We start from the raw sequence: 25920 nt of genomic DNA, 5'->3' as shown, positions 1-25920 counted from the left end.
GAGAGGAGGGAGGTTAAGAGAGGGAAAGAGGGAGAGCAATCTCAGTGAGCTGTTGTTCAGTAGGAATTGCTGTTGGGGAATACAGAACAGTATTACATGTTGGGAGAGAAGCTAGGTTTTAATATTAAGCTGCTTATTTAGGTCTCTAAGTTATGGAGATGCTGCACTTCAAAACTAATTAGATTGACAGAGCTTGGATTCGATTACAGGATTTCCAGAAGCAAGAGGGTTTAAAAAAAAATAAATTAAATAGCTGCCCTGGAAATGTTAGCAAGGGAATTAAACAGCCATTGCTGCAGCCAATTGTGAAATCCATCTAGCTGGGAAAAATGACAATTCCAGCTGCCAAAACCCATTGCACCAGTGGATGAAGTAGGGAGGTGCTCTCCTCATAGGCCTAAGTGGAAGATGCACAAAATTTGTGCCTCCCAGTACTTGAGGTAGGCAGAAGGTCTCTCCAAGGCCCTTCAGGAAGTACATGCCTCCCTCTGATAGCAGCGTGTAAATCTGAAAGTATGTGGACTTTTCCCAAGCCTGAACTCACCGCGGTGAGCAGAGCATCCAGGAGCTGTAGGCAGGCAACTGTGGGGCTGGGGCTGAAGGGGGAGAGGCTGTAGATCCCACGGCGAAACACAAGGACTACATGAGGAAACCACACTGCCTGCACAGACAGAAAGTCCCATCCTTACAAGCCAGAACACCAAAGCACTGTCCGCAGCAGCAGTGTGCCCAGCCCAGTGCTATGAACAATGTGGGAATAATACACAGCTATGCTCCTGAAGTGATAAAGCAAGGTAGCAATGGCAGAAGTACACTCGCAGCTCACCTAGCATCAAAGCCTTTGCTCATCTACCTGAAATAACTCCCTTTCCCACTCCTCTGAGATCATGGGAAAAGCAACAGTTTCACAAGGCTCAAAAGCAGAGCCAGAGTAACCCTTTTTAAAACCCCAGAACTGCCAGCTTCAGGTCCTCTTGAAGCTCCTAAAGCACCCTTTATCTGTGAATATGGAGCCTCTCTTCAAGTACACATACACAGGTGTCCAAAGAAACTCAGCTTAGGGCCTGAGAGGTTGCCAGGAGGGCCTTGACTCAAAATGTAGTATTAACATGTTGTTTAGTGGTCTGTTTATAGCTATCTGTAGCTGGCCATGCAGTAGATACTGTTCCTATATGCCACCTTTTCACCCTCCTCAGCACTGGTTTGGGTAGAGCGCTCTGGACAGCACCGCCCCGTGTTGCCCTTGTTGCTGCACAAGCATCTCAAGAGCAGAACACAGTGCAGGCAACACTGGTGCTGTTGCTGCTGGTATCCTCCATTTGCACTAAAGTACGATGTCTTTGCTATAGTCACAGAAACACTAAGATAGATATACAATAAGCCAATCAAGTTTCCTTCAAACAAAAAGCAGGAGCTGCAGTGAACTCCAGGGAAAGCCTGCAGGGTGCACAGCTTTGATTAAATGGAGGTGTCAGAAAGAGTTGCAAATGTACAAACTAGATCTCATTTCTTTGAGCTTGGACTGTCAGTCTTGGTGTGAAAGCAACTCCTTCAGTGTTGCCACTGAAGGGCTTGATAAAGTATGCACCCAGTACTGCAACACAGCAGTACTTTTTGCCTGGCACTTTTCAACTAAGAGAGCCTGCAGCACCTTCCCTGCTACTCTCAGACACTTGGAGAACATCTCTCACCACTGAAAGTCTTGGTCAAGTTGGGAAGAGATGATACTCAGATGACACAGTGCTGCCACCACTGACACAAGGTAAGGGAGGGTTTAAACACAGCAATGCCATGCCCAAGGCTCCTGAGAGCCATCTTGTTAACACTCTATATGCAGTCAGGTCGAGGAGGGGGAATTAAGTGAATAGCAACTTACGAATGACTTTTCTGGATTAATGCAGGGGACTGTGGGAAACAGAAGGAAGAGAGAAAAAAGAAATATAATAGTATCAGGCAAGGATATCTCAGCATGCACTTGAAAGGCTGCAGGAAAAGCCATCAGCTTCAAAAGGACCTCAACATCTTATTTCTAAAGAAAATGTAGACTTCTGCCAGGCCAGGCACTCAGAGCTGAAGGAGTTGTCCCTGAAACAACCACAATAGACATTTCTGAGCCAGAGGAAGAGGCTGTGCTTGTCAGCCCACAGCGATGGGGTGGTGAGGGGAAGAGAGTTGGCAGTGACAGAAAACAGCTGGTAAGGTCTGTCTGTGTGGAAGAAGGCCAAACACCCGATAAAGCAGAAAGACATACAAATCCTTTTCATTGCTAGAAGACTCACCTTATGGCAATGATTTTGCTCTAAGTACTTCAAGAAGACTGTACACTCACTAATGGTACAGCTACTAGAAGAGATACCTTCAGAGGGACTGGGCACTGCGGATAACACACCAGGGACCTCAGTGTGAGACTTGGTTGACTCCAGTAGTCACACGGCAGAAAAGCTGCACAGCTGAAGACTAGGAGCCTGCGCAAGGATAAAAACTACAATTAGAGTGGATTGGATCCATCCTGGTAACTTTCATCCAAGGTCTATTCTTATACAAAGGCAGAGATGTTATATAAGTTAAAAAAAAAAAAAAAAAGATATTAAAATCCATCCTGGAATTGTTTTCACAAAAACAAATTATGTGAGAATGGTTGTTAACATTTATCTTGCCTAATTCTCATGTCTTAGGTGAGCAGCATGTTCTTTTACAGCTAATGGTGAGAAACGGGTAACTTCACGTTCTTATTCTAAAACGCATGTCTCAAGCAGCTCAGATAAATTGCATTCTTTAATCATCTGTTTCTCAAGTCCTGGGTGGCTAGCCTGAGTGTTAAAGATTAATCCCGTCATTGTTATCTTGAGAAATGACTTTGTTTCATACTAGCTACAATGTGCGGCACAGTTGTCACTCGTCTGGAACTCATAGGCACTGAGCAGCACTTCTGTTACAATAGCAAGCAGCCGCTCAGGAGAAAGAAGAGCAAAACCATCTTCTTTAGAAAGAAAATCTGTCCCTTCAGCTTTGGCAAAGGGAATGTGAATGTCTCTTCAGAGTCACCTCCCCATCAGAGATGCTTGGTTTCCTTGCATATTGTCTGGGATCCTCATGAGGAAAGAGACAGCAAAACATTTGTGTGCATGTATGTGTTGTGCCAGCCTTGCAGATGATTTGCAGTGGGTGCTGGGCTGGAGTTATGCAGCTTGAGCTCTCAGCAGACGATTCAAGGATACACCAAAACAACATACTCTCACTCTCCCCCAGAGAGATGAGCACAAAAGAGCCTGGTCCTTTAGAGACACAGAGAGACAAAGGCAAGAAGAGACTCCTAAAGGGAAGGACGGGAAATGAAAGAGGGGAGACAGAGCTAACAAAGCATGGAGGAAATGAGCAAGCAAGGGTGGGGACAGTGAAAGAAGATGAACCTGAACACCAAAGGGGAGGTTAGTACTACTGTACTTGCATTCAGAACCTGCATGGGGCTGTGACACAGCTTTCATATACCCAGGCAGATGCTAAGCAGCACAGATATTTTCCCTGTTTACCATACCTCTAGCATCCCAGCCACTGCACACCATGCTGAGGGCCTTTGTGGAGCTGAAGTCAGCACAGAGACAAGAGCCACAAAGGTAATACCAGTCCCATCCTTCTCAGATGCCAAATAACTGGCAGGTTCATACTGCTGGCTCCACTGGAGAAGCTCTGGATGCATCCTCCCTTCTCTGTAGCCCTACCCTTTAAGAAACTTTTGGGAACTTTGTATCTTTGAGACTCCCTGATGTCTGTTGAATATGCCAAATCATTGGCAAGATCATACAAAGGAACCAGAGAGCATGAGCCAAGTTAAGTTGCAAACAAGAAACAGAACTTCATGTCCATCTATCTGTAGCTCCATTATTAACTTCTGAAGCCAACAGAGGTGCACTCAGACTAAGTCTGCGGACTAGTCTAAGGCCTTGTACTTGCCAGAGTTTATAAAATCCCACATGGACAAAGCATGGTATAATACTAACTTGCTTTCACAAAGTCTGCTGTGGAAAGTCCTGCCTTTCTACCCCCTTGGCAGAGGTGGAAGCAGACATGCACTTACACTTCTGGCACTTTGTGGAATACAACTCGGCTGCCAGGGAGAGGGAACAGCCTGTCTTCGTGGTGTCTCTTCTGAGGGACCTGGAAATCTGCAGAACCTGGCTTCCTCAATAGCACAGGCATCCCTCTGGAGCTCTCAATATCAATCACCTGCTGTCTACAGCCTAATGCTGTTTCCCTCTGTAATGGAAAGAGATCCCTGGCAAAGGGCTGTCCGACAGAAAGCTACGTGCTGTATTTAAGGTGTATTTACCTCACTCAAGACTGAACAGTGGCTTTTTCTCCAGTTGTCATGTTCCATGGCTTCAATCATTTGCTAAAGGCTCTTTTCTTGAAACACCTGCTGTGCAGACCTCAGCCCCCTGCAATCACAGAAATGTAGAACATCCCACTGGAAAGACAAAAGCCACATATTTCATTGGAAGGTTTGCATGACCAGGCTTTACCTCCACATGACAAGGAGGAGACAAGTCTTCTCATGCATCCTGCTCAACACCAGTTAGCTTCAGCCCAGCAGCAGTTTTAGGACTGGCCCTGACCCGAGCAGGCAGCCAGAGCCAGTCTGCACAACGGGGCTCTCTCATAGACCAAGCACAGCCATGCACGTTGCTCGAGCCTCGTGCTATAGAAGTAACTGAACTCACAGGCTCTGGCACAAAAGTGCTTTTCAGACCGCCTCTGTGACAGTAGCCAGCTAGATACCTCTATTGGCAGGCAGGTGAACCTGTGGCAGATACAAGGTGATGCTGGAGACTCGGTAACTCCCATCATTCACCACAACACTCAGGCATTTACTTGCAAGTATTCTCCTCATCTCCAGACTTTAAGTTTTGGCTTTCTTTTTTGTGATAAAATCCTAGCACGTTTACAAAAACAGTATTAAGATCAGGTCATCCTAGGGGGTGTGAGAGACAAGAGGATTTCATAAAGTTAATCCAAACTTACCAGTAAGCTGTAACCTGCACAACTAGAAGCCAATGACTGCTGTCCCACTAGTGTGCTACTCATTGCTCATGTGTTAAACATCTGCAGCTGCCAAAGGTTCTGCTGTGGGATCAGAGATCATTCATTATTTCTCTATCTCAGCTGATGGTCCCCGTCACCCCTTATCACTTGGTGCCACACACTCTACAGAGGACATCTTTCCATGCCAGCTGCAACTCCACCATCTGGAATGAGGCAGATGGTGGACAGTTGACACTTTCCTGTCAACTGGCCTGCACTGCAGCCATCTTGGACATAGCATGCACCAGTCTGGACACAAACCCACCTTGCCAAAGCCTGTCTTGGCCTTCCAACATCACTTTTGCCTCAAGCAACTTCTTGTTGGAAAGCAAGTCATCTCCTTGCTGTGCTATCATGGTGTCCTCACATAGTTTCTGGGAGAGAGGGGTAGAAATACTCAATTCAGCCATCAGCAAGGCAAGCAGGAAGTTTACTTCCAAATACTGTTTTTCCTTGTGGTACCTTGGAAACAAGAAGCCTCAGGAAGGCTTCAAGGAAGACTCAACATCTAATGCCCATGTTTAACAGCAGATTTTAAGTACATACTCCTAACAGCAACTCCTGGTCCCAGGTAATCAGAAGGAAACTCGCCCAACAAAAATATTGACTTACAGTGGCGTAGAAACAGGACAGACTCAGAAAACAATTACATTCCCCAATTCATGACACAAATATAGGCAAATATTTAAAACTTACTGTTAAAAATGGCTGATGCTTATTTTACAGAGTAAGCAGTGCTGGAAACAGGACTGTAAGGTTTACATTTGGTACCCTTGCCTCAAACAATAGTGCCAGTATACACTTGAGGTACATGGGAAGAACTGCCCATAGCTTAAACATCCAGACTCACAGCACAGACATAATCAAAAAGGCTCGCTCTTTATTTTAAACATAAAAAGAAATATTTTACACATCATTGTTAGAACTGTTCGGTACCTGCATTCCAGAGTTGTGCCCAACACTTTATTTTATAACTTTGAAATTAAAACAAAAGAAAGAAAATAACTTGCCCTTCTGCTATATGATGTTCAAGCTTGTTCTAGATCAAAATTCCAAGTGTCTGGAGGAATTTACCAGCTTAACCAGGAGATGTGGCAAAGCGAACACAGGAAGATCAACGTGAGCCCTTAGGATACTTTGACAATACCACAGGTTGCAGCAGGGAGGATACAGATGCTTGCACTGCATCTCAGGCAGCTTACTCTCCTGATACTCTGCAGGTTTAATACACGACCAGATGCACATACACTTCCACTCACACAAACCCCGGTCACACAGGAAATAATAATAATACTAAAAAACATGAAAAGTGACCTAGATTTTTTTTTTTTTCATTAGAGATAAGATTCCCACTCTATTTTTTAAAAAAAAGAGATAATACAAAATTGGCACAAGTAGAAGGAAACCTGGGGGTTAAGTGTAGCCCCTCAGCTTCTAGCCTTCCAACTACAGCAAACACAGGGTGGAAGGGTATGCAGCATTGCCTTCCAAGGGGCTGGCAGCAGTACAAGCTAGCAGCAAACTTGCTTCACTTGGAATGACAAAGATGGTTTGTTACAGGCCATGAAGGAAGGTCAGCATTAGCTAAGGAGATAGGGACCTTTCACTAGAGGAGCAGGGAGCCCTGACCAAAATAACCCTGAGTTTTTTCCAGCAGGGAGAAAGTGTGCTATGTTGTGTGCTTGGGAAGAGTTGGCAGTTCCCTGCTCATTCATTCCCTAATTATTGCGTTACAGTCATGATCCTCTCTCTCCAAAACTTAACCAAGAGCACATAAACAAGGAGTCAGTCTGCAAGGACAGAAAGTGACTGATGCTGTGCTTCAAACTTCACCACCACTACCACCCCTACCCAAGATGTCCCCATGCAACAGGCCTTCTGTGAAGAAAGCCGATGTTAATGCAGGAAAGAAGCTGCTAGATCAGTATGGGAAGGACAGGCAGCATCCCAAACATCAGAATGCTGTTTCTTAACATCCAAAGAAAAAGCAAGACTTCACTACAGCAGACAGACATGAGAGGAAGAAAAATTCTTGCTGCCGAAGTAATATCCGAGTGAATCCTTTCCTCAACTCTCTTCCTTTGGAAAGCATCGCTACAGATTTCTGGGCTTTCACAGCAGAAACTAGAGACTGCTTCTGCCCTGCTCCTCAGCAGAGACAGCTACATCTGCCTGCAACATAGGCCTTTTCAGAGCTCTTCCAGAAAGGAAAACGTCATGCCAGAAAGAAAAGTTGCTATGAATGTTCAAGCCAAAGTCTTCCACAGGTTTATATTGGTTTTGGGTGTCCCCATTTAGGAATAGTACATTAAATCTCTTAAAGAGTCAAATAAGAAGTTGCAAGCCCCAACTCTGTAAATCAAGCCAATTTTGAAGATGTCTCACATTCAGCTTCCAAAAAAAAAAAAAAAAAAAAATCATCGGACATCTCTATGCATACATACGTATACATTTGTGACTGCACGTGTGTTTGCATGCAAGCAGCAGAACAACCTTCTAGAAAGCCCTCACATCAGCCAAAGGTCACAATGTAAGATAGGAAAAAAGCAAAACAAACAAACAAAAAACCAACAACCTACATGTAGAAAACTTACCACAAAAAAAACTCGGATTTTGGAATAGCTGCAGTGTGGAGTTGAAGATTCCACAAACACTAATGTGAAATGAAGCCTTCATAGCACAGATACTACACCTGCAGCTCCCCTGGAATGTGCAGTGGGATGAGCTATTAGTGAAGCAGATTGTCTAGCACTTAACTAATGTCTAGACTGGCAACAGCACACCACAGCCAGTACCTTCCATGTATGCTCTCCTTTAGCATCTTTTATCTTAAAAAACTCCAAAAAGGATTGAGCCCTGGCCTCAACTCCACATTTCTCACCCTTCTTGATGCAAGCCAAACCCTGGCTGTGATGTCAGATTGTGGTATAGTCCTACTTCCTTGTTTGTTTATACACAGTATCTTTATTCTGACTTTTATTGCTTAAAACACCAGCTGTGCTGAGAAGACAGAACTGGGAAAGGAGCTGCTCCTTACTCAGGAGCCAGGTCAGTGTATGTGGAAGACCAAAGCAGGACTTCTATACTCTAGCACCTAGGAATAGGTCTCAAACCCTTGGGGAAAGCCCTGCTGCAGGCCCATGCACAAGACCAGGACCATTGGAACCTGAAGGGTTCTTGCAGCCTTCTTGGGCTTGATCCTATTCCCACCCTGAGCTGCAGTTCAGCTGCTGCAGATCTCAGACTGCTCACAGGTTCAAGGCTTAACCACTGAGTGACTGGAAGAAGTAGCACTGGAGTCTGGTCTGTGCATTTGGTAATACATAGTTTACAAGCCTTCTCTAAATATGATTAATTGGACAACTGCACACAAAGATCTATCTCATTTTTTTTTTCTTTTGTAAGAGGGGCAAGGTCTCTGTTGAGGCCAAGCAAAAGGCTGGCCCTTGTCCTTAGACACCATGTGCCCTCCTGCCAGAAGCAAAACAGGGTCTCAGGCACAACGTGAGCAGCTGCAGTGGGGAGAAAAGAAAGTGGGTGGGGAGCAGGTGGCCACAAGCAGACATCCAACAAATGCTTGTCTGAGGACTGACTCTTCAAGGTTGCCAAGTTAGCCCCTGTTCACCACAGTTAAGAGCTTTGAGCACTGAAAATAAAATTTTTAAAATATTTTAAAAGCATCTCAAAGACCTCCAGGCAAAATATGTTTTGTGGTTAACTGCAAACCTTTCGAAAGCCAGGGAAGGGAAGGCATGCTGACAATCATAAAACCAATCATTTATTGGAACAGCCTTCTGAGGCAGCAGCAGAGGAACCTTCTCCAGCCTTCAACTCAACACAGAGAAGTCTGAGAGATACCAAGGTGGACAAAGGGAACTGGATGGTGTGATGGGGGTAGAGGGGAAAAGTAGACTGCTTAATACAATGATAGTCTAACACTTCTACCAGCCCCTTTTTCACACCCACTGCCCTGCCCATCATGCTTTCATACAGGGATATCTTTGCAAAACCAAGGCGGGGGAACACTAAAGAACAAAAAACCAAAACAAAACACGAACAAAAAAAACTTAGTGAATTTTGTCACAGGGCCCTGCTGAAAGAAGGCTCAACAGTTTGCACGTTAAAAGGACATGATCCCTATGCAGAAAGTGCTGCTGGAAAAGGAGAACTCCGAGTTGCTAAATACGGCCTGAATGTTCTCAGGACATGATGTGTAACAAGGAGAAGCTTGAGGTCCAGGCTGAAATCAGAGAGGAAATGCATTGTCTTGTCTGGGCCTGTGAGTGAGTGTCTCAGCACAGTCCAAGAGCCCTGTGAGTCTCTCCTGAAATGCAAGTGTGTCCAGCTCTCATGCTCAGTCCATCTCCATCGACATCAGCCGGCGACGCTCTCGTCTTGTTTCCTGCACTTCCTTCTTGCAGCACCAACGAGAGGTGCAATAGCCAATGAGGCAGGATAAGAGTCCAATGACAGTGGCCAGGCCAATGCCAATCAGCAGGGGATACTTGAAAGCATTCAGAACTGAAAGAGAAAGGCAAAGTCATTAGATATCACTCAGAAAGTCAGAGACACCCTTTATTTGCTCTTGCATAAAAAAGGAGAGAATCTCACATTATTTCATCATGGCCAGATTAATTACTTCAGAAGGAAATTACACTGATTTTCCTTCCTGATTTCTGTCTTCTGAGGTTTGGAAAACTGGTCTCTTACTGGAGTCCCTTACCTCCTCACCCTAATTCTTCCTCCACCATTTCAAAGCCTCAGGGAGGAACCTTGGAGCAAGAGAAGAAAGCAGAGGTAGTTCCAAGAGATATCCCATTATCTGTTCCTCCAAACAAAAGCCTCGCAAAGTTTCCCTGTCAGAGGCAGCCTTTGGCTGCACTCTTTATAATATGTTTCCAAATGGCAAGGAGTGTACTCCTTTACACTTTGCTTAATTAGAACTACTCATAGAGTGTATTAACTGCCACTCAGCAACCCTGTCTGATCAACCTCTAAAGTTGGTACCTAAACAAGAAATTTGATACGTAGGCACCTACTGCTCAGTTAAAAGGCAGGGTCAAAAACTCTAAGGACTTTGGAAAGTACAGTTATAATAGTTATCTGCACAGCAGGGAGAACAAAATCTTTAATTCCTTTTAAGTTCATGGAACTTCCCAACATGACCTCTCCTGGAAATACTGAGAAGAAAGCAACTAGTTCAAAACCCCTCCTGCATTAATTTTCCTCCTTAGCTACGCGCTGAATGCAGCATCTAGTGTGCAACTTCTCATAAAGTCTAGCAATACTTGCAACTCAGGTTGGAAAGCAGACAAGGCATTCAGTGCAGGAAACAGCACGTCTTGTGGTTAGGAGAGGGAGGAAGGAGTCAGAGCTCTGATCTTTTGTTCTCAGCTTTGATATTAACCACAACATGACTCTACTTCAGCATGCCCCATCTGCAAACCGAAGGTTCCTCCTGCAGGCAGCAGATGGGTTAATACTTGGAGAGAATAGTACATCTTGACTGAAAGATGCCCAAGCTATGCAAAACATCACAAAGAGATGATCAGGAAAGAAAATGCTCCAGTCTTATGACTATGATCTGTTCAGGCCTAACTAGTCTACAGAATCTGGAATCAGCAGGTGGAAACAATAGAAAAGGATAACAAAATCTAATAAGATTATCACAGGCACCTTTAAAAATAGTAACGAGGAATATTTGTCACAGAAAGACATAACAAGGTGTTAAAATGCATAATGCATGTTGCAATCTCTTACCATCCATTTTCACAGACAGAAAGATAGGTTTGGCTTTGATGTCAGGTTCCCGCTGCCATACGCCAGTGGCAGATCGCACCCACGGGGTCACTACACAGTAGTGGTTCCCAAAGTCGTGGTCCTCACAGCCATGCACGCGGAGCCGGAATTCCAGTGGGCTGATTCTCTCCAGGCTGAGATCGCTGCTCCCGTTTCTCCTGCTCTGCGTCACGATCCCTTTTCGGTCCAGTGAGGCCAGCCAGACGGGCTCTCTGTCCAACGCAAAGGAGCGCACAGCAAACCAGGAGACATCAAAGGACATATCATCTGCGTTTGTGGACAAAGAAGAATTTAGACATGTTGGTGAGCTCTGAAAAGTATTCAAAGTGCCACTTCTCAGCAGAAAGGTTAATCTTCAAGCAGCATAGCCAGCACTGGTCTGACAGCAGAAGAAAAAAGAAAAGAAAGAAAGAAAAAAAAAAAAAGAAAAAGAGTATGCTCTGAACATGTCCTTTCTAGGAGGATTCAAGCAGCAAACTGCAATGAAATGCCCTGGCAAAAAGCACACAGCTGCACAGAAAGGGTGACTTCCTACAGGAACAACAAAAAGGAGATAACCTTGCTTTCCTGCCTATCCTAAAAATTATTTTTCATCACTGATCTGAGTTTTCACCAAGCAGTTCTATAGCAAAGAAGTTCTATAACTCTGCTGAACCTATGGTAAAGAGGTATTGGAAGTGCTAGATGTTTGCTAGCAGAGAGTGATTTGCAATCACTACCTTTGTTCAGGGCCTACTCAACCACAAAGTCAGAAGGCTCTTTCCTGAAGGCCTCTTCCTTACATTGAAGTCTGCCTAAATAAATACAGAGATTCTACACAGAGCACAAAAAATTACCTACAAAAGCGCAAAGCATTCAGGAGCAAAGCCTGACCATGAAGCTTTCATACATTTTTTTCCAGAGCTGTGGGTTATTGTCATGCCTCACCAGGAACCACACCTTATACAAGTTTTACCACCCAAGGAGTTTGTCTATAAAACACATTTGCAACACCTTGCACATTTAAACATAGCTGACAGGTAGCCAGAGTTCATCAGTACATCCAGCTCTTTCTATGTTGATGCAAGATCCTATTGGTCCCATTAGCAGATCTCAGTCTTAACCCTATTAGGCCGACGTAGCTAAGTATCTACTTTAAAAGTCACGGCTATTCTTTGCTAATGTGAGCCCAGCAACACCTGTCATAGAGTCTGAAACCTGGCATGACCCAGCACACATACAGGAAAGCCTGCTCAATTCTTTCATCAGCAGGTCTTCCTCCCTGGCACGTTCTCAAAGTGACAGGCCCAAACTGGAAACAGAGGTCACTATTTCTGTCCTGAGTTTTGGGCACTGGTAGAATGTGTGCACAGGGCTTAACCTTTTCACACCTCAGGCAGTCCCAATGATTTTGGTGATTTATCAAATCTCCATTTGGTAGTATAGAGATGTCTGAAAAACAGAGTGTTAGCAAACTGAAATTTAAAACTTGAGTTTGCTCTTCTCTAAACTTCCACATTTGATCTCCAGGCTAATGGCAAAAGTAAAGCCCTAAACCTGCTGCTGTACACAAATTCTTTGTAGATATAAGTGAAGATTTTTTTAAGCCTCTATCAGGCAAACTAACACTTTGGGAAGAAATAATATTTCAAAGTAAAGGGATATCCTTAGTTCTGCTACTTGAAGTATAGTATCAGCTGGCCAGGTAGAACATTCCCCCTTACTGCAGACAAAAAAAGACCCACTGTTTGGGGTATAATTAACTTCCCTGTAAGGTGCAGTGGTTTTACACACATCTTCAAAAATGAAACTAAGAGATGAGAAAGCAGATGTTCCTAGCAGAGACACTGGCTGACCAAACTGGTTTGGGACACCAGCCAGCTTCCTGCCCTGCCTGCCATGGCAAGCTGCTCCAGGTGACAGGACAGAACCTCAAGAGAGCACCTGGCCTGTTTCACAGCACTACAGCAGGAGTAGGTCTCCTATGTGGGGGTCAGCATAGGGCATATAGACTAGCACCCTTCACAGCAATCACTCTTGCCTATCATACTACAAATCCTACTATTAGTTACTTGGCATAGCACTCAGACCACTTCCCTTGAAAGCAAAGTTAATAAAAATTACCATAAACACATGTTCAGTTAACAGGACCAAACTCTGGCCATTGCTTTGTGTACTCATCCAACTGCCTGTGGGAAGCAGGGCCTCTGCTGGAGAGAGCTCTGTTTCTATAAACTACTCTTCGTCTCTGCTCCCTGTTTATGCCAAATAGGGTAATAGCACCAGTCCACAGGCAGTCACGTTGGGAACAACCAATTCCTTCCAATTCCAAATCAAGACTGCCATTAGCTCTTTTGTTTCCAAGTACCGTAGAAGCATATGGATACCTTCCAGGCTAAGTCCAACTACCCCAAACAAACAATTGCACTTGCTAAAAAAGGTTTAAACAATAAATTTAGATATTAAAAAAAATCTAGCTTTTGGATTCCCAGGCAACTTGCTACCTTTGAAGAATCCCTTCTCTTCAGCCTCAGTTAATTTGAGAGTCCCTCCCTTCCACATACGAAGATGAGTGCAGGCACTTGCTGTCATTTTGAAACAGCTGAATCTATCTTCCATAATTACAACATGGGACAACAGTATTATGCCAACATATTTTATTAGTCAGTATACACAGTGTGCAATTAGTGACTCACTACAGACAGTCAAAGGGAGGATTTGGCTCTGAGTGCTCTTTGTCACCATCCTCCTTGAAATAGCTTCATACAGCAAAGTCATCCGATTCATTTCTATGTATCTCTGGTTTTCATGCAACAAAACCACAGAAAATTTAGCAAAATCAGGATATAAATCAGGTGCTATCTAGATCAGTGACAAACATGTCCAGCAGCTCCCAAGTGCTAATAAATATGTAGTCTTACTGACAAAAAAAAAACCCACCACATCACATGCTAGGCTGCCCAAAAGCATCTGTACCATTCCATATACATCTTACATTAGTGTTGACAAGTCACTCTCACCATTTTTGTCGCCCATCTACAAAAAACAAATGCAACCACAAGAACCATGCTCACATTTAACACTAGAAAGGTTTCCTTCACTGGTTCCTTACATGCTCCACAATGCTGCAAGTGGTGTTGGACACCTTTACAAGGAGTCCCACATTACAGGAAATCATAACATCCCACTGCCAAGCTTGAAAGGCCATCAAGGACCTCAGTGCCCCAGCTCAGGCAACTCAGCTGCTTCTGCAAAAGGACACAAAGCACTGGGAGCTGGATGCTTCAGAGCTCTGTGAGTAATAGTGGTGCTAGGCTTCCTCCCCTCCTCAGTTAGTGAGGATCATCAACATGTAAAGCACATCTTTATGCACATTTCAATTTGACACGCAGGACTAAGCTGTCTGGGTCTTAGCTGCTTCCCCAGCCAATCACTCCTCAAAACAGGGAATCCTATTTCTAGACCAGCTCTTAGGAACCATGCACTTCCACTGCTTAGAATAGAGCTCTCAGCATCTTGTTACAGCGCTGAATCACAATCTTGAGACCCTTTTTGTTTACTACATTTAAATGAGGTTGAATAGAGCTTCCTAGAGAGCTGAGCAAACCACTTCAAGCCATACAAGAGGTAAACAAGCTGGTTTTGTTAAATTCTCCAGAGTGCCCACTGGGTCTGTCTGAAGTAGATAAAAAACCACCTCCTTTCAGGCACAGTAAGTAATACTTTTAAATCCCTAAGCACATAGCCCAAGAAGGGGTGATCTGGGAAGTCTAGGGAGATCATTTGTGAAAATGTGTATTCAACAGAAATATCAGAAGCAGCTTTTATATCTTCAGGGCACAGAAGAACTACTATTCCCCCTTGACGCACACATACTCCCCTCATATCAATTCAAAACACCAACCACAGCTGCCAAGCCAAAGGAGCACTTCTTTAGATGGAGCACTTGCTGCCATGTACTAAGCTTAGTAATACACACTCCATTTCAGCAGGGTCTCAAAGAAGCAGAGGAAATTAAAGCATGCAGTCATGCCAAAACCCTTTCCACTCTTTTGAAAATTTCCCACAGGGTGGGTACACATGAACATACACACAGAGCATTGTGAATCGCCTCTACCAGATAAGGGGCCAAGCCGTAAGAAATGCTTCTAGAAATGAAGGGATCAATCTAACTGTAACAAAGAAGGGCACTGACAAAGATCATTGGTCATCTAACTCCTCTTCCACTCCTTGGAAGTACTTAATTCTTCTGACTGGGCATACAAAGAGGGAGAAGAGGTGGCACCTGACACCTCAACTTGTTATAAGCATACATACTAATCCACATGCATGCTTGCAAAGTTGCTGCCTATGTGTACAAGAGCAGAGCTGGCTAGCATACCAAGTGCATTTGAAGTGTTTTGGATGCACATTTAACAAGACATCCTATGAAATTCCCTGATCCTCCTTTGCTCACAAGAGGGCCCAAAATACAATCCTGCAGCAGGTCTGCCACCAGAAGAGTAGATGGCCTTTGAAAGCCAGTATGCCCCTGAGAAGAGGGTCAAATGCAAATGCTCTGCTCTCCTTTCTCATCACATTCCCAAATGGAAACACCATGCCTGTATTGCTGCCATCTGTTTTCTTCTAGGAGATGCTGGCAACTCTTGCTCTGTTTATCTGACTACCTGGTGCAGGCTTTCCCATACAATGTGCTTAATTTCCCCACTGGGATGAGACAGCCCTAATATTTTCACAGTCTGTCTAATGTTTTTGGAACTAATTTAAAAAGCAAGTTTCTCCATTCCAATTGTTAATTAAATTGTGATACTGACTGAGCACAGAGACAGATCAAAGATGGGATACAGGGAAAATGAGGATATGAGGAACTACATCTGTGTGTTGTCATATGAGCCCTTAACGCCCTTCTTCACCTAACCTGCTCTGGTATCCCACAGCTCTAGCCCCCTCCACCTCTCAAGGCCAAGAAGGCAGACTAATAAGGGAAGTTTGCACACCCTACAGCTGTTGCATAGATTCCAGCTGTTCCCTGTGGCTCTACTGCTGGTGTCATCCAGAGGACCAGCAAAGACTGGAGAGGGGTCAGCTTCTCAGGCCCAGATGGAGTATCTCCACACAGCATGGCTGGTTAGGCCCCAAATCCTGCTCATTCAGCAACTATAGGCTCAGAGGATGGACCGAAAGGTTCCCTCAATACCTGCCACTGGACGGGGCTCTGAGCAAACTGATCTAGTTGAAGATGTCCCTGCTCATTGCAGGTGGGTTGGACTAGATGAGCTTTAAAAGTCCCTTCCAACCCAAGCTATTCTATAATTTTATGGCCACACTTTACTCCTTACTATGTGTATCTGCTGCCTGTGCCTCATCTGCCATGTTGCAGACACACAGACAAAAAAAACCCAATTCTCTCCCCACCAAAAAAACCCCTCAAACCATTGAGGCAGAGATCTGGCACATTCAAGATGACATTACCCAGCTATGGAACAGATTATGATGCCGACATTTAAAACTCTGCACTGGCTGCTCATGACTACCGGAAACAGCATCATTTCCAATCCCAGGCATCATCTATCAATTCAACAAACATCCATGAGCCCTTATGAAGTTGCCCAGTTAAAACTTAATTGTGCTGACAAGCAGCTCCTCAAAGAGGACACCTTTTAAATTCGATCCCTTTGATTATCCTTATCAGTGCTTCTCCCAGTCTTGAGCCATACAAATCCATCACAAACCCAACTGCAGCAGAGCACTGCCAGGAGAGCCCCACTGTTACTAAGCGGCCTCGTTTCAAGTTTTAAGTGGGTCAGGGATGCTGAGACCTCTTTCATAAGGCAACCCCAAGCTTATTTTAGCTGTCGAACACCAGCAGAAGCAGCAGCTGCTCCCTGCCAGCAATTATTGCTTCGCAAAGGAAGCCAGCTGCTCTGGGAACTGCCTTGCCACAATACCTGTAAGAGCTTGAGCACACCTCAACTAAGAGGCTTCCTGCTGAGTAGGAGCCACAGGATAGGCTGAAGTATACAGTAAGCAGCAATGTATGCCTGCATGTACCCAATATGCCAAGCTATGAATCGTTTGACAGCAATAAAGTTTACTCAGGTTTTCCTCCCTCCCAAGCATTTCAATAATACAACCTACAGACTTCTATCATTTTTTCACAGGCACCACACAACTGTAATCTAGCAAATTGCTTCCCTGCTACATTCTGATTTAATGGAGAACAGACATCCTGGAATTTCAAAGTGATGGGCCTTTACTAAGCTTGATACTTCATCTCATCAGCTACTACATTATGAGTAATATTTTCTGCACAGCACCTCTTTTGTAGTGGCTTATGCATAGATTTCTAAGTTTTGCATGAATCATGACATCTTTATATTTATGTATATACATTTATATATTTATATTTACATACATATCTAAAGATTTATTTAAAATACTTTTTAATATTTTTATATATATATATATATCTAAAACAACTTTAAAAAACTAAACTCACTCCAAACCCACATATTGGGCATTATAACCAGTTATTCTCACAGCATTTTGATGAAAAGCAGCTCAGGCAATGCTTGGCAAGCGGTTAGGTTTTGAACAATTCTCTGAACTTTTCAGCCCTTCATAAAAATTTGCCTTTAAAGTGTCCGCTATCCTTTTTACAGCAATTAAGTACCATGTTTCTTTCTTCTTCCACACAAAAAAAGAGCCTCACCGTGGAAGGCGTCAGTAATAAATACTCATTTTTGGCATTTAGGCTGCAGTAGTCAATTATTGTGATATTTAGATTTATATTAAGTCTTAAATTCAATCTGAAGTGTGAACCTGACTGGCAGGTGACTTTAAGAGTTGTTTACAGGTGACCATTTTCTCCTAGCAGATTTTGCCAATAGACATCCTTTCTAATTAAAGGAAACAGGACCCATTTTCATGGCCAATCTAGTGGCTGTAGGCTGAGATTGCCAGCAGTGGAGTCAGCTGGTACAGACAGCATACTGGGGTTTATCAGTAAGAATTCTTTTTCCTCCTTCCTTCAGAATATTTAACAAAAAAACCTTGCTTTAAATTGTGCTGTGAAAAGCAAATATGGTCTCCTGTATTTATCTAGTTCTACAGGATTTTCAGTGCTGGTTCTCAATTCTCCAGCCTCTCTCAAAGGACGTACGGTTTAACTGCTGGTATTATTCTGCCCAGTGAAGACAAATGAGTTACAATTTAAATCAGTTTGCCAAAATACCTGGATCAAGTGCCATTCCTTCTGTTGTGACGATACACAGCAAATCTGCCAGTTCACCCTGGTAAATCGTTGGGTTGTCAGAATGCACCGAGACATTAAAAACAGGACCTAGAAAAAAGTAACCACAATTATCCATGACAGGCTTTTATTCAGTGTCCAAAACCTTTCTTGCATGTTTTTGAAGTATTCTCTGCTAGTTTGTAGACATAGAGCACTGAAGAAGGGATCAGCAATCATGTAAGTTTTTGCAGAAGTTATCCATTTTTAGCCATTAATTCATGCACTACGACAAGTACCCAAACTGCCAGACCTGTCACCCAACAGAGAGGCAGCTGCCTGAGTCTGCCTTTGACCATCCTGCACAGAAGGAGCCGATCTTCCACTGGTGACTCCTCTAAAAGCAAGAGAGTTCAGGTCTTCAGGCTAATCTAGCATGGATCTTTTTGGCTGAGGCTGTCAATAGGAATTCAAGTTAGAGCAAAGCAGTATTTTAACAACACAGATGGTTCTGCTATGGAACTGAAACACAGACAATACAAGAAAGGCATCTGATAACACCTTCCTGGGGGTTTTCCTTTGGGCTCTGACACAGATAGCTTCTTTTGTAGAAGATGTCTCAACACCCAAGGGTACAGTAACTCCTTCAGCTGCAAAGTGGTGATGATATTGATGAAAACCACAAGGCTGTTATGAAATGCTCAGACACCATGACAACATGTGGTGTTTGACTTCTGAGATACATGAGTTAAAACTTCTGCAAATATTAATAACATACATCTCTGGTGCAAAACTAACAAAACCACAACTCCTCAGACACGCCAACACTTCTAGTACTCTTTGTTTCACAGGGCAGAAACTGAATAATGTGTCAAAATACCCTTGGGGAATTCCCTAATAAACAAGGTGAAGGAGATTAGTAGAAGGAAACTGATGCTAATGGTGGCCTCCAGGATCGCTATGCGGGAAGGGACCAGGGAATCCAAGAAGGAACTTGGGACTCGGTTTAAAAGGTAACCTTTTTTACCCTCCCTGGATGTCTCAGACAGCAGCAGCAACAACAAGCACAGAAAAGTGGTTTGGGAGAAAGGAAGAGCTGTTGGAAGGTTTGCCATCCTCCACTCTTACACACTACTGTTTAAATATAGGAACTTTAAATTTCAAATCCACTGAAAATCAGTGGCAAACAATGCTTTTGATGGAGAACATTTAAGGAAATCATCCAAGACAATCCACTTGTCCCTTGCCTTCCCAATAGGCCTCTGTGGGAAGCTGTGCTGATAACTCATCATACTGCACACACTTACCACATCACCTCCAAACTGAGGTTCTGGAAAGAAACTTGCATGTGCAGTGAAGCTAAGGCTGGAATTTTTGGTGAAAGTATTCTAGACTACATGGGCCTGGCTTGTTTTGGTCAGAAGAGATCACACAGCACACTAAGAAATGAATTCCAATTATAATGCAATAATTACTTCTGTGGCTTCTAAAATTCCCCCCACGGATTCCACTGGGCACAATGTGCTGCTCTTTGTTATACCATAAATCTCTTACAGCCCTCTTCTCTGCCCCAGCAGCAGTTGTACTTTGTACACAAGGGCAGTATGTAGACAGAATCCCAGAGGTTTGTACTTATTTTGACACTCTATCCTCTCTATTAAAATCTAAGACTCCAAGTTACCCTACCAAGCAAGGATAAAAGGGTGGTAGAGATGCAATAGAGGTTATGCATGGACTAGCAGCCAAGACTCCTACATGCTTGTGCTAGAACGTATTTAAGGAAATAAGAGACCCAGAATACTTTGAAGTTCAGCTGTTCAGGTAGAGAATTCAAGAGCAGGCTTCAGCCCTAACTTGAGCTCAACATGATGGGATTCTTTTATGGGGAAATGGAGAAAGATTATTCTGATTGCTTCCTCAGTGTCTATCCAAACTCTAAGTGAATTCAGTCCATTTTCTGATGTTCACACACACCCCAACCACATCCTCTTTGCAGCCTATTTGATTATTCATCTTCTGATAAAACAAGACATTCTACATCATTTTCTTTGGTGTTGTGCAGTTCAAGGTCCTAGAGGACTAAAGGCAGCACAGACCAGGGCATTCCAGCCAACCCTAAACACAAAAGTCTCAAGCTGTGTGTGAACTGTCACAGCAACAGGAACAAAGAGACTGTCAAAATCTGCCAGAAACATCCCTGCATTGCCAGCAAACACCCTCTGCTGCACTGAGCAAAAGCAAAACAGCACCATAATAATCCTGGTACTGTCTATAGCTTGCAGTCTATCCGAAGTCTCAACAGTGAGTGCAATGACATCATGTCAGGAACATGGGACATGCTCTACTCCTGCAAACAGGCTCTGTCCTGACAGAGATCAAGCAAGGGAGGTTAATTGCATGATCCAAACTTTGTCAGGCTAAGAATGGGCTGCCTTACCCCTGCCCTGGCAGGATAAACAAGGAAATACATTGGGTACATATAGACAGGACTTTCCAGGCTTTATTTCTAGGCTGAAGGTCCAGGCATCTACTGCATTCAAGAGACACTGGCTTCAAACCATGGCATGCCAACAAACCACTAATGCAGAGTGGAATCTGTGCACTCCTGGCCATTGAATGTCACAAGATAAAAGTGAAGTTTGTTTGGTCACTCAGCCAGGAAAGGCCATGATCATGGTAATGCAGCATCCCCTACATACCCTTCAGTTCTGGGTCATCTAGTACATCTCTAGCCTGCTTCCCACATGAAGAGTCTAAGCTTCCTAGGCAGTAAGAAAGCTGCTAGGCAGCAGCTGCTCTGTCATTTCATGATCATACTTCCCTTTGGTAAGCCACAAACAGTTATCTCCCCTTGCTCATTTTCCTACTAGGGTACATCTTCTGCAAATTACCATCTGTACCTCCAGGGAGAAATCACTGTCCTGTGTCAGAAGAACTGGATTTCAACAGAGTACCCAGAGATGTGTCAGTGGTTGTGCTCCTCCCTCTCCAGCTGCAGACAGAAAACAACTGTTTTTTGGTGATTTTTTTTTTTTTAACCTAAGCAAGCTTCATTACAGCAAAAGCTTATTAGTTCAGTCTTGAAAACTGTATAGTTGCAAACTTCCTAGGAGGAGCACCTTTCTTCTTTGGCAGTATCTAAGGCCTTTTGCTCACATGTCTCATGCCCTGGGCCTCAGGCTGCCTTTAGGCATAAAAGGACAGAATAAAACATCTTGATACATGTTCCCTCCCCATAACAAAACCTAAAAAGGCAGGAGTGCTGTTTGCAACAGAGACCTGTTAGACCTGAGCTGGACCACAAAGACCATTTAATCCCCTGCCCTCTACTTGAGTCAGAGTTGGTCACTACATGGCCTGTGAATGATGCACCGAAGCTGACAACACAGCTCTAATCGCTCATTAAAAGTTACCTGCATGATAACCTTCTCTATAGAATGGTTCTGGTCTTGTTCTGGTTTTGTTTAGTTTTATTCTAAAAAGCACAATGGACCAGTGCTTTTAACCTGATTATAACTTAACTGATCTATTTCCCCAGCTTAAACAATATACCCTGGCTTCAGCTGAACATGTCTGGCAACAGCATGAGAGAAGCAGGAATAAGCTGCATGCCAGTACCAAACAAAAGCAGCAGCAAACTAGTGTTTGTTAGTGGGTTATAAGCAAAAACATCACCTTTTCTAGCTGGACATCCAGCTTTACTGCAGGCTCAAGAAAAGCATCTCGGCAAAAAGCAGCACCAGGGCAAACACATTTTCAAGGCTCCTGAGGACCTTTCGAGAGGTCACAAATGTGCCACAAAAAAACCTTCTGCAAGGTGTTGATCCTCTTGTAGGTTTTTTGGGGTGTTGGGTTTTGTTTTTTCCCCCCCCATAAGCATCACACAGCAGTATTCAAGAGACCCTGGATCTAGACTCCACCAAGCAGGGCTTGGCACATAAAACCCATGTGAAGTTTTCACCTTCCAAGACAAAAAAAACCCCACAATCTTCAATCCCAAAGCTTACAGATGCAGGGATGTGGTAACAGGCATCTCCCTGTAGACACTGATGACACTATCAGGGTATCAACATCGCTATGCTCAGGCACTTGCAGTGTTATGGGAAGGGCTGGGGAGGTAAGATGAACTCGTTCTATGAGATCTGAGTTCATGCTACATTAACACTGAGAATAGTAGAACTCTACGGATAACAGATTATGTGGCTTTGCTCACCTGGCCACCTGTATTTAACAGTTTGAAATACCTTTGTTGGCACATACTGGTCACTTGGGAGAATAAACAAACCAGAATTTAGTTTCAGTTGCAGGGCTGACAGATCAAGCGTGACCTGTACAGCTCATCAAGAACAAAGCAGAATTAAATTTAGGAAAGCTGCTCAGTTGTTTGGAAGCTGAGAAATAATTAGATTTGAATAACTTCAGGTATGAAGATAAGTGTCATGCCTGCAGCTGATTTGGATACTAAAAAGCACAGATTTACAAAACAATTCAGCTTTCCCATTTCTAAGAGATAAGCATCAGCCTTCCCCTAGATTGCTATCTTCTACTGAAACCTTTGATTTAGACTAAGCCAAAATCTCTGCTCCTCAGTACAGTAAGGCCATATGGAAGCTTAGATACAACCTCTAAAATAAGTTTTCTTCTTTATTAAGGGAATAACAATTTCATATTAAAAAGCATCTGCAGTCAAGAGAGGAATTAGAGGTTTCAGAGAATTTCTTGACTTCTGAATGCCTGAAAACCACTATATAATTATAAACAGAAAGTGAAGAAACTGGAATTAGAAGTTTCCTTGTTCAAATCTAAAATTGCTTAAAGAGAGATCAGGTTCCAGGATCAGGACCTGTTTGGTGTCATTTCTTCTGAATATCCCCTTTTATGGCAGATCTCACTGCTCAAACCACTGATTTTATGCAAACCAGGAAGGAAACTCCAGTATCTAAAGCCTATAGTGATACAGTTTTCTGCTAAAAAGTGTATTGGAAATTCTTCCACAAATGGAAATGAAAGGAAAAAGTCTTAAAATGCTGCACCAAATTTGGCTTATTACTTTGTGCTCAATCAGATTCACACTGAACGAGGCTGCAGGGTGGAAAGGAGGAGTTCAAGTTTATTGAATTAATTTAATTTACTCAACTTAAAGATTTACATCTTGGAGAAAAATAAAAAGCCCTGAGCCCTATTTACCTGATGTCACCCCATTCTCCCTGCTTTCCTTCACTGCTCAGTAGTCCAAACACCTTAAATCTACAAGGAAAAGGCGGCAAAAAAGAGGGAGAATAACTAAAGCCAGTTAACATCTAGATTTACAACAGAAGAGATCCTAATTACCTAGGTCCTAGGTGACATTTTGGCCTTTTCTGTATTATTTTAGCCAGTACTTCTCTGCAAAAATAAGGTATAGCCTCCCCACGGACACGAGTTACCTTTATTTTCAGACAAGTAAAGTAAAGCAGAGAAAGGTCAAGTAACCTGACTGACAGCCGAGACCCAGAGCAGGCTGTTCCACCCCAGCAGCCCATGCCCAGTCCATTACCCAGCAGGGAGACCGCTGCAACTTCTCTGCTTGCAATCAGCCGGCACCACGAACCACAATGGGGAAAAAAAACTGATGCAACCCACAAGTTCTCAGTCTTCCAAAATATTATTCATGTCTGCCCTGGCACTAAATCATCCACTCTTAAACTAGGAATCGCATGACCTGCCTCTCTCCAGATAACAAGCTACTTCACCCACACTATTCCAGCCTACTGCACTCTCCCTGCTTCTTCATGGAGTTGTTCCCTCACAAATGTTACCCCAAGCCTCATAATAGCTGTTACTGGAAGAAGCCCCAGTAGTTCGGTCTGTGGTTTCTACTTCCAGCTACAAGTTAATGCACACAGGCACAAAGGCACACAATGACAAAGCATGTTCCTGCCCATTAACAGTGGCCGGAAAATACCAGCCTTTCTTGCCAAAGAGTTTCTGCTGGATTGCTCTTCATTCATTTCCATGATTAAGGTTTCTTTCCTTTAAGAACTTTCTATTCTCCTTTCTTGAAACTGAGCATCTCTCGGGGTCATTGCAGGTCATAATTTCATTTTAATTTGAAGTTTAACATCAATACTCAGCTCATATTTCAGCAGCTCTCAGTTTATCTCAGCTTCTTCCAAAGTGAATGATAATACATTGCTGTGCAATGAGGTCACATGCAGATGTAATCCAGAGTTCAAGATTTCATTGAGATGCTTCCCTTAAAGTTTTCTTTTATTTTTGCCTCTCCAAAGCTTTCCACCCACTGCTGAATGGCACAAGGAGAAGCCAGCTGAGAGCACAGCCAAATTCCAAATGGTTCTCTCATAACATACTTCTTAATATGAGATTAAAAGCTTCCTTCTCTCTGCTTCCCTCAAGGAAAAGGAAAATAAGTCACTTCTGTGGAAATCCCTCTGAGTGTATGGTGGGCAAAGACACTCTAAACACTAACCTGGGTTGGCAAGGTCAGGGTAAAAGGGATAAAAAATTAAAGGATGAATACCAAAGAAGAATTTATTATGCCAGGATAAACCAGGTGGATTTCACAGAGACCAGGTGCCTCAGAATTACAAACAAAAAAAACAAACAACAACAACACCACACACACACACACACAAAAAAACCAAAACAAAACAAAACAAAAACCAAAAAAAAACCAAACCCCACAACCAAAAAAACACGAACCAACAGCAGGAGGCCACCTGGAGCCATTTGAACCAGATATCTGTACACATACCTGTATCAGGTAAGCACTCTGATCTCAAGCGGGTTCCCAGCCATTTGACTCCCACCTTTGCTGGCCAGCTCATCTAAGGCTGAGGGCAAAGAGAAACACAAAAAACCAGAAACAGCCTCTCTCATTCACTGCTCAGCCCTTGCCACGCAAAGGCATTACCACTGGAGCAACACCTCCAGGTGAGTAGAAGACAAGTCAGAGATTTCCATGTGGGTGGGAAGGATCACAAGCCTTACATAAGAAGCTGTCTTGATGCACTGGCTTCAGAACAGCAAGGAACAGAAGGCAGGTGTGTTCCAGGCTGAAGGCTATGTACACATATATCACCCAATAGCTCACAGGAGGAGGAGAAGACAAATTAGAGTTTCAGCAGAAATGATGCAATGAAATTAAGAGAAAATTTCAAGACAAGTCACTGGCTCTTGTCCGTCATATTGCTCAACAACCTTCAAAAAAAAAAAAAGAAAAAGAAAAAAGAGATGGCAGGACCTTTGTTCTAGACTGGCAAAACCAAAAAGAATCACTGAAGAATACTGAAGTCTTCACATCGGAGAGTTTTCCCCTGCCCTCCAAATAAGGTTTGTTTGCTTACAGCTATGGGACACAGAGCAGGCATTCATTTTACGAAATTAGTCTAGTGATCCATGTTATTCATAAAGCCAGATCAGAGGATTCACAAGATCCTCTCTGGTCTTAAAATATATCCAGAAGAGAACAATTTGCCATTGACTAAATTTTTGAAAGCTAATGACCTACTAGACTCCTCCTCACCATAACCACCACCACCCCCAGACTTCCAATGGACAAAATCCATATTTCATTTTTTAGTTCAGGAAGTTTCAAACAAATGCCTTTACATTAACATTTCAGATCATTAACCAAATGGAATAAATACGTCCCTCTGCAACAGCAAGTGGAGACAGAAAGGAGAAGGTCTCTGCTTGCAGCCAGCAAGTTCTGCCTTGAATGGAAAGAATCTGAGCAAGACATTTTCCACAGATGTTAATGGAAAAACATTTCAGAGCACTGCCACATTTCAAGCCTATTGTGGCAGGAAACACTGAAGTTTCATGTGCAC

At 43.4% G+C, this 25920-nt stretch overlaps 1 protein-coding gene across 1 annotated transcript in view; it reads right to left on the bottom strand.

Annotated features, from left to right (window-relative positions):
- Positions 1-5939: 5939 nt before the first annotated feature.
- The window catches only part of PTGFRN (prostaglandin F2 receptor inhibitor), a gene marked incomplete at its 5' end in the record, with an annotated part of 42407 nt that continues 22426 nt past the window's right edge, over positions 5940-25920 (bottom strand). Inside the window, 3 exons of the mRNA XM_082042939.1 lie at positions 5940-9600; positions 10840-11145; positions 18092-18199. Of these exons, the coding sequence (XP_081899065.1) occupies positions 9434-9600; positions 10840-11145; positions 18092-18199 (581 nt within the window). The 3' untranslated portion in view covers positions 5940-9433. The remainder of the gene's footprint in view (positions 9601-10839; positions 11146-18091; positions 18200-25920) is intronic.

Source organism: Streptopelia decaocto, assembly GCF_964273445.1.
Source record: "Streptopelia decaocto genome assembly, chromosome: 1".
NCBI classification, from domain to species: Eukaryota; Metazoa; Chordata; class Aves; order Columbiformes; family Columbidae; genus Streptopelia; species Streptopelia decaocto.
The sequence above is the reverse complement of the archived record's forward strand: the minus strand, read 5'-3'. Positions and strand labels throughout refer to the sequence as shown.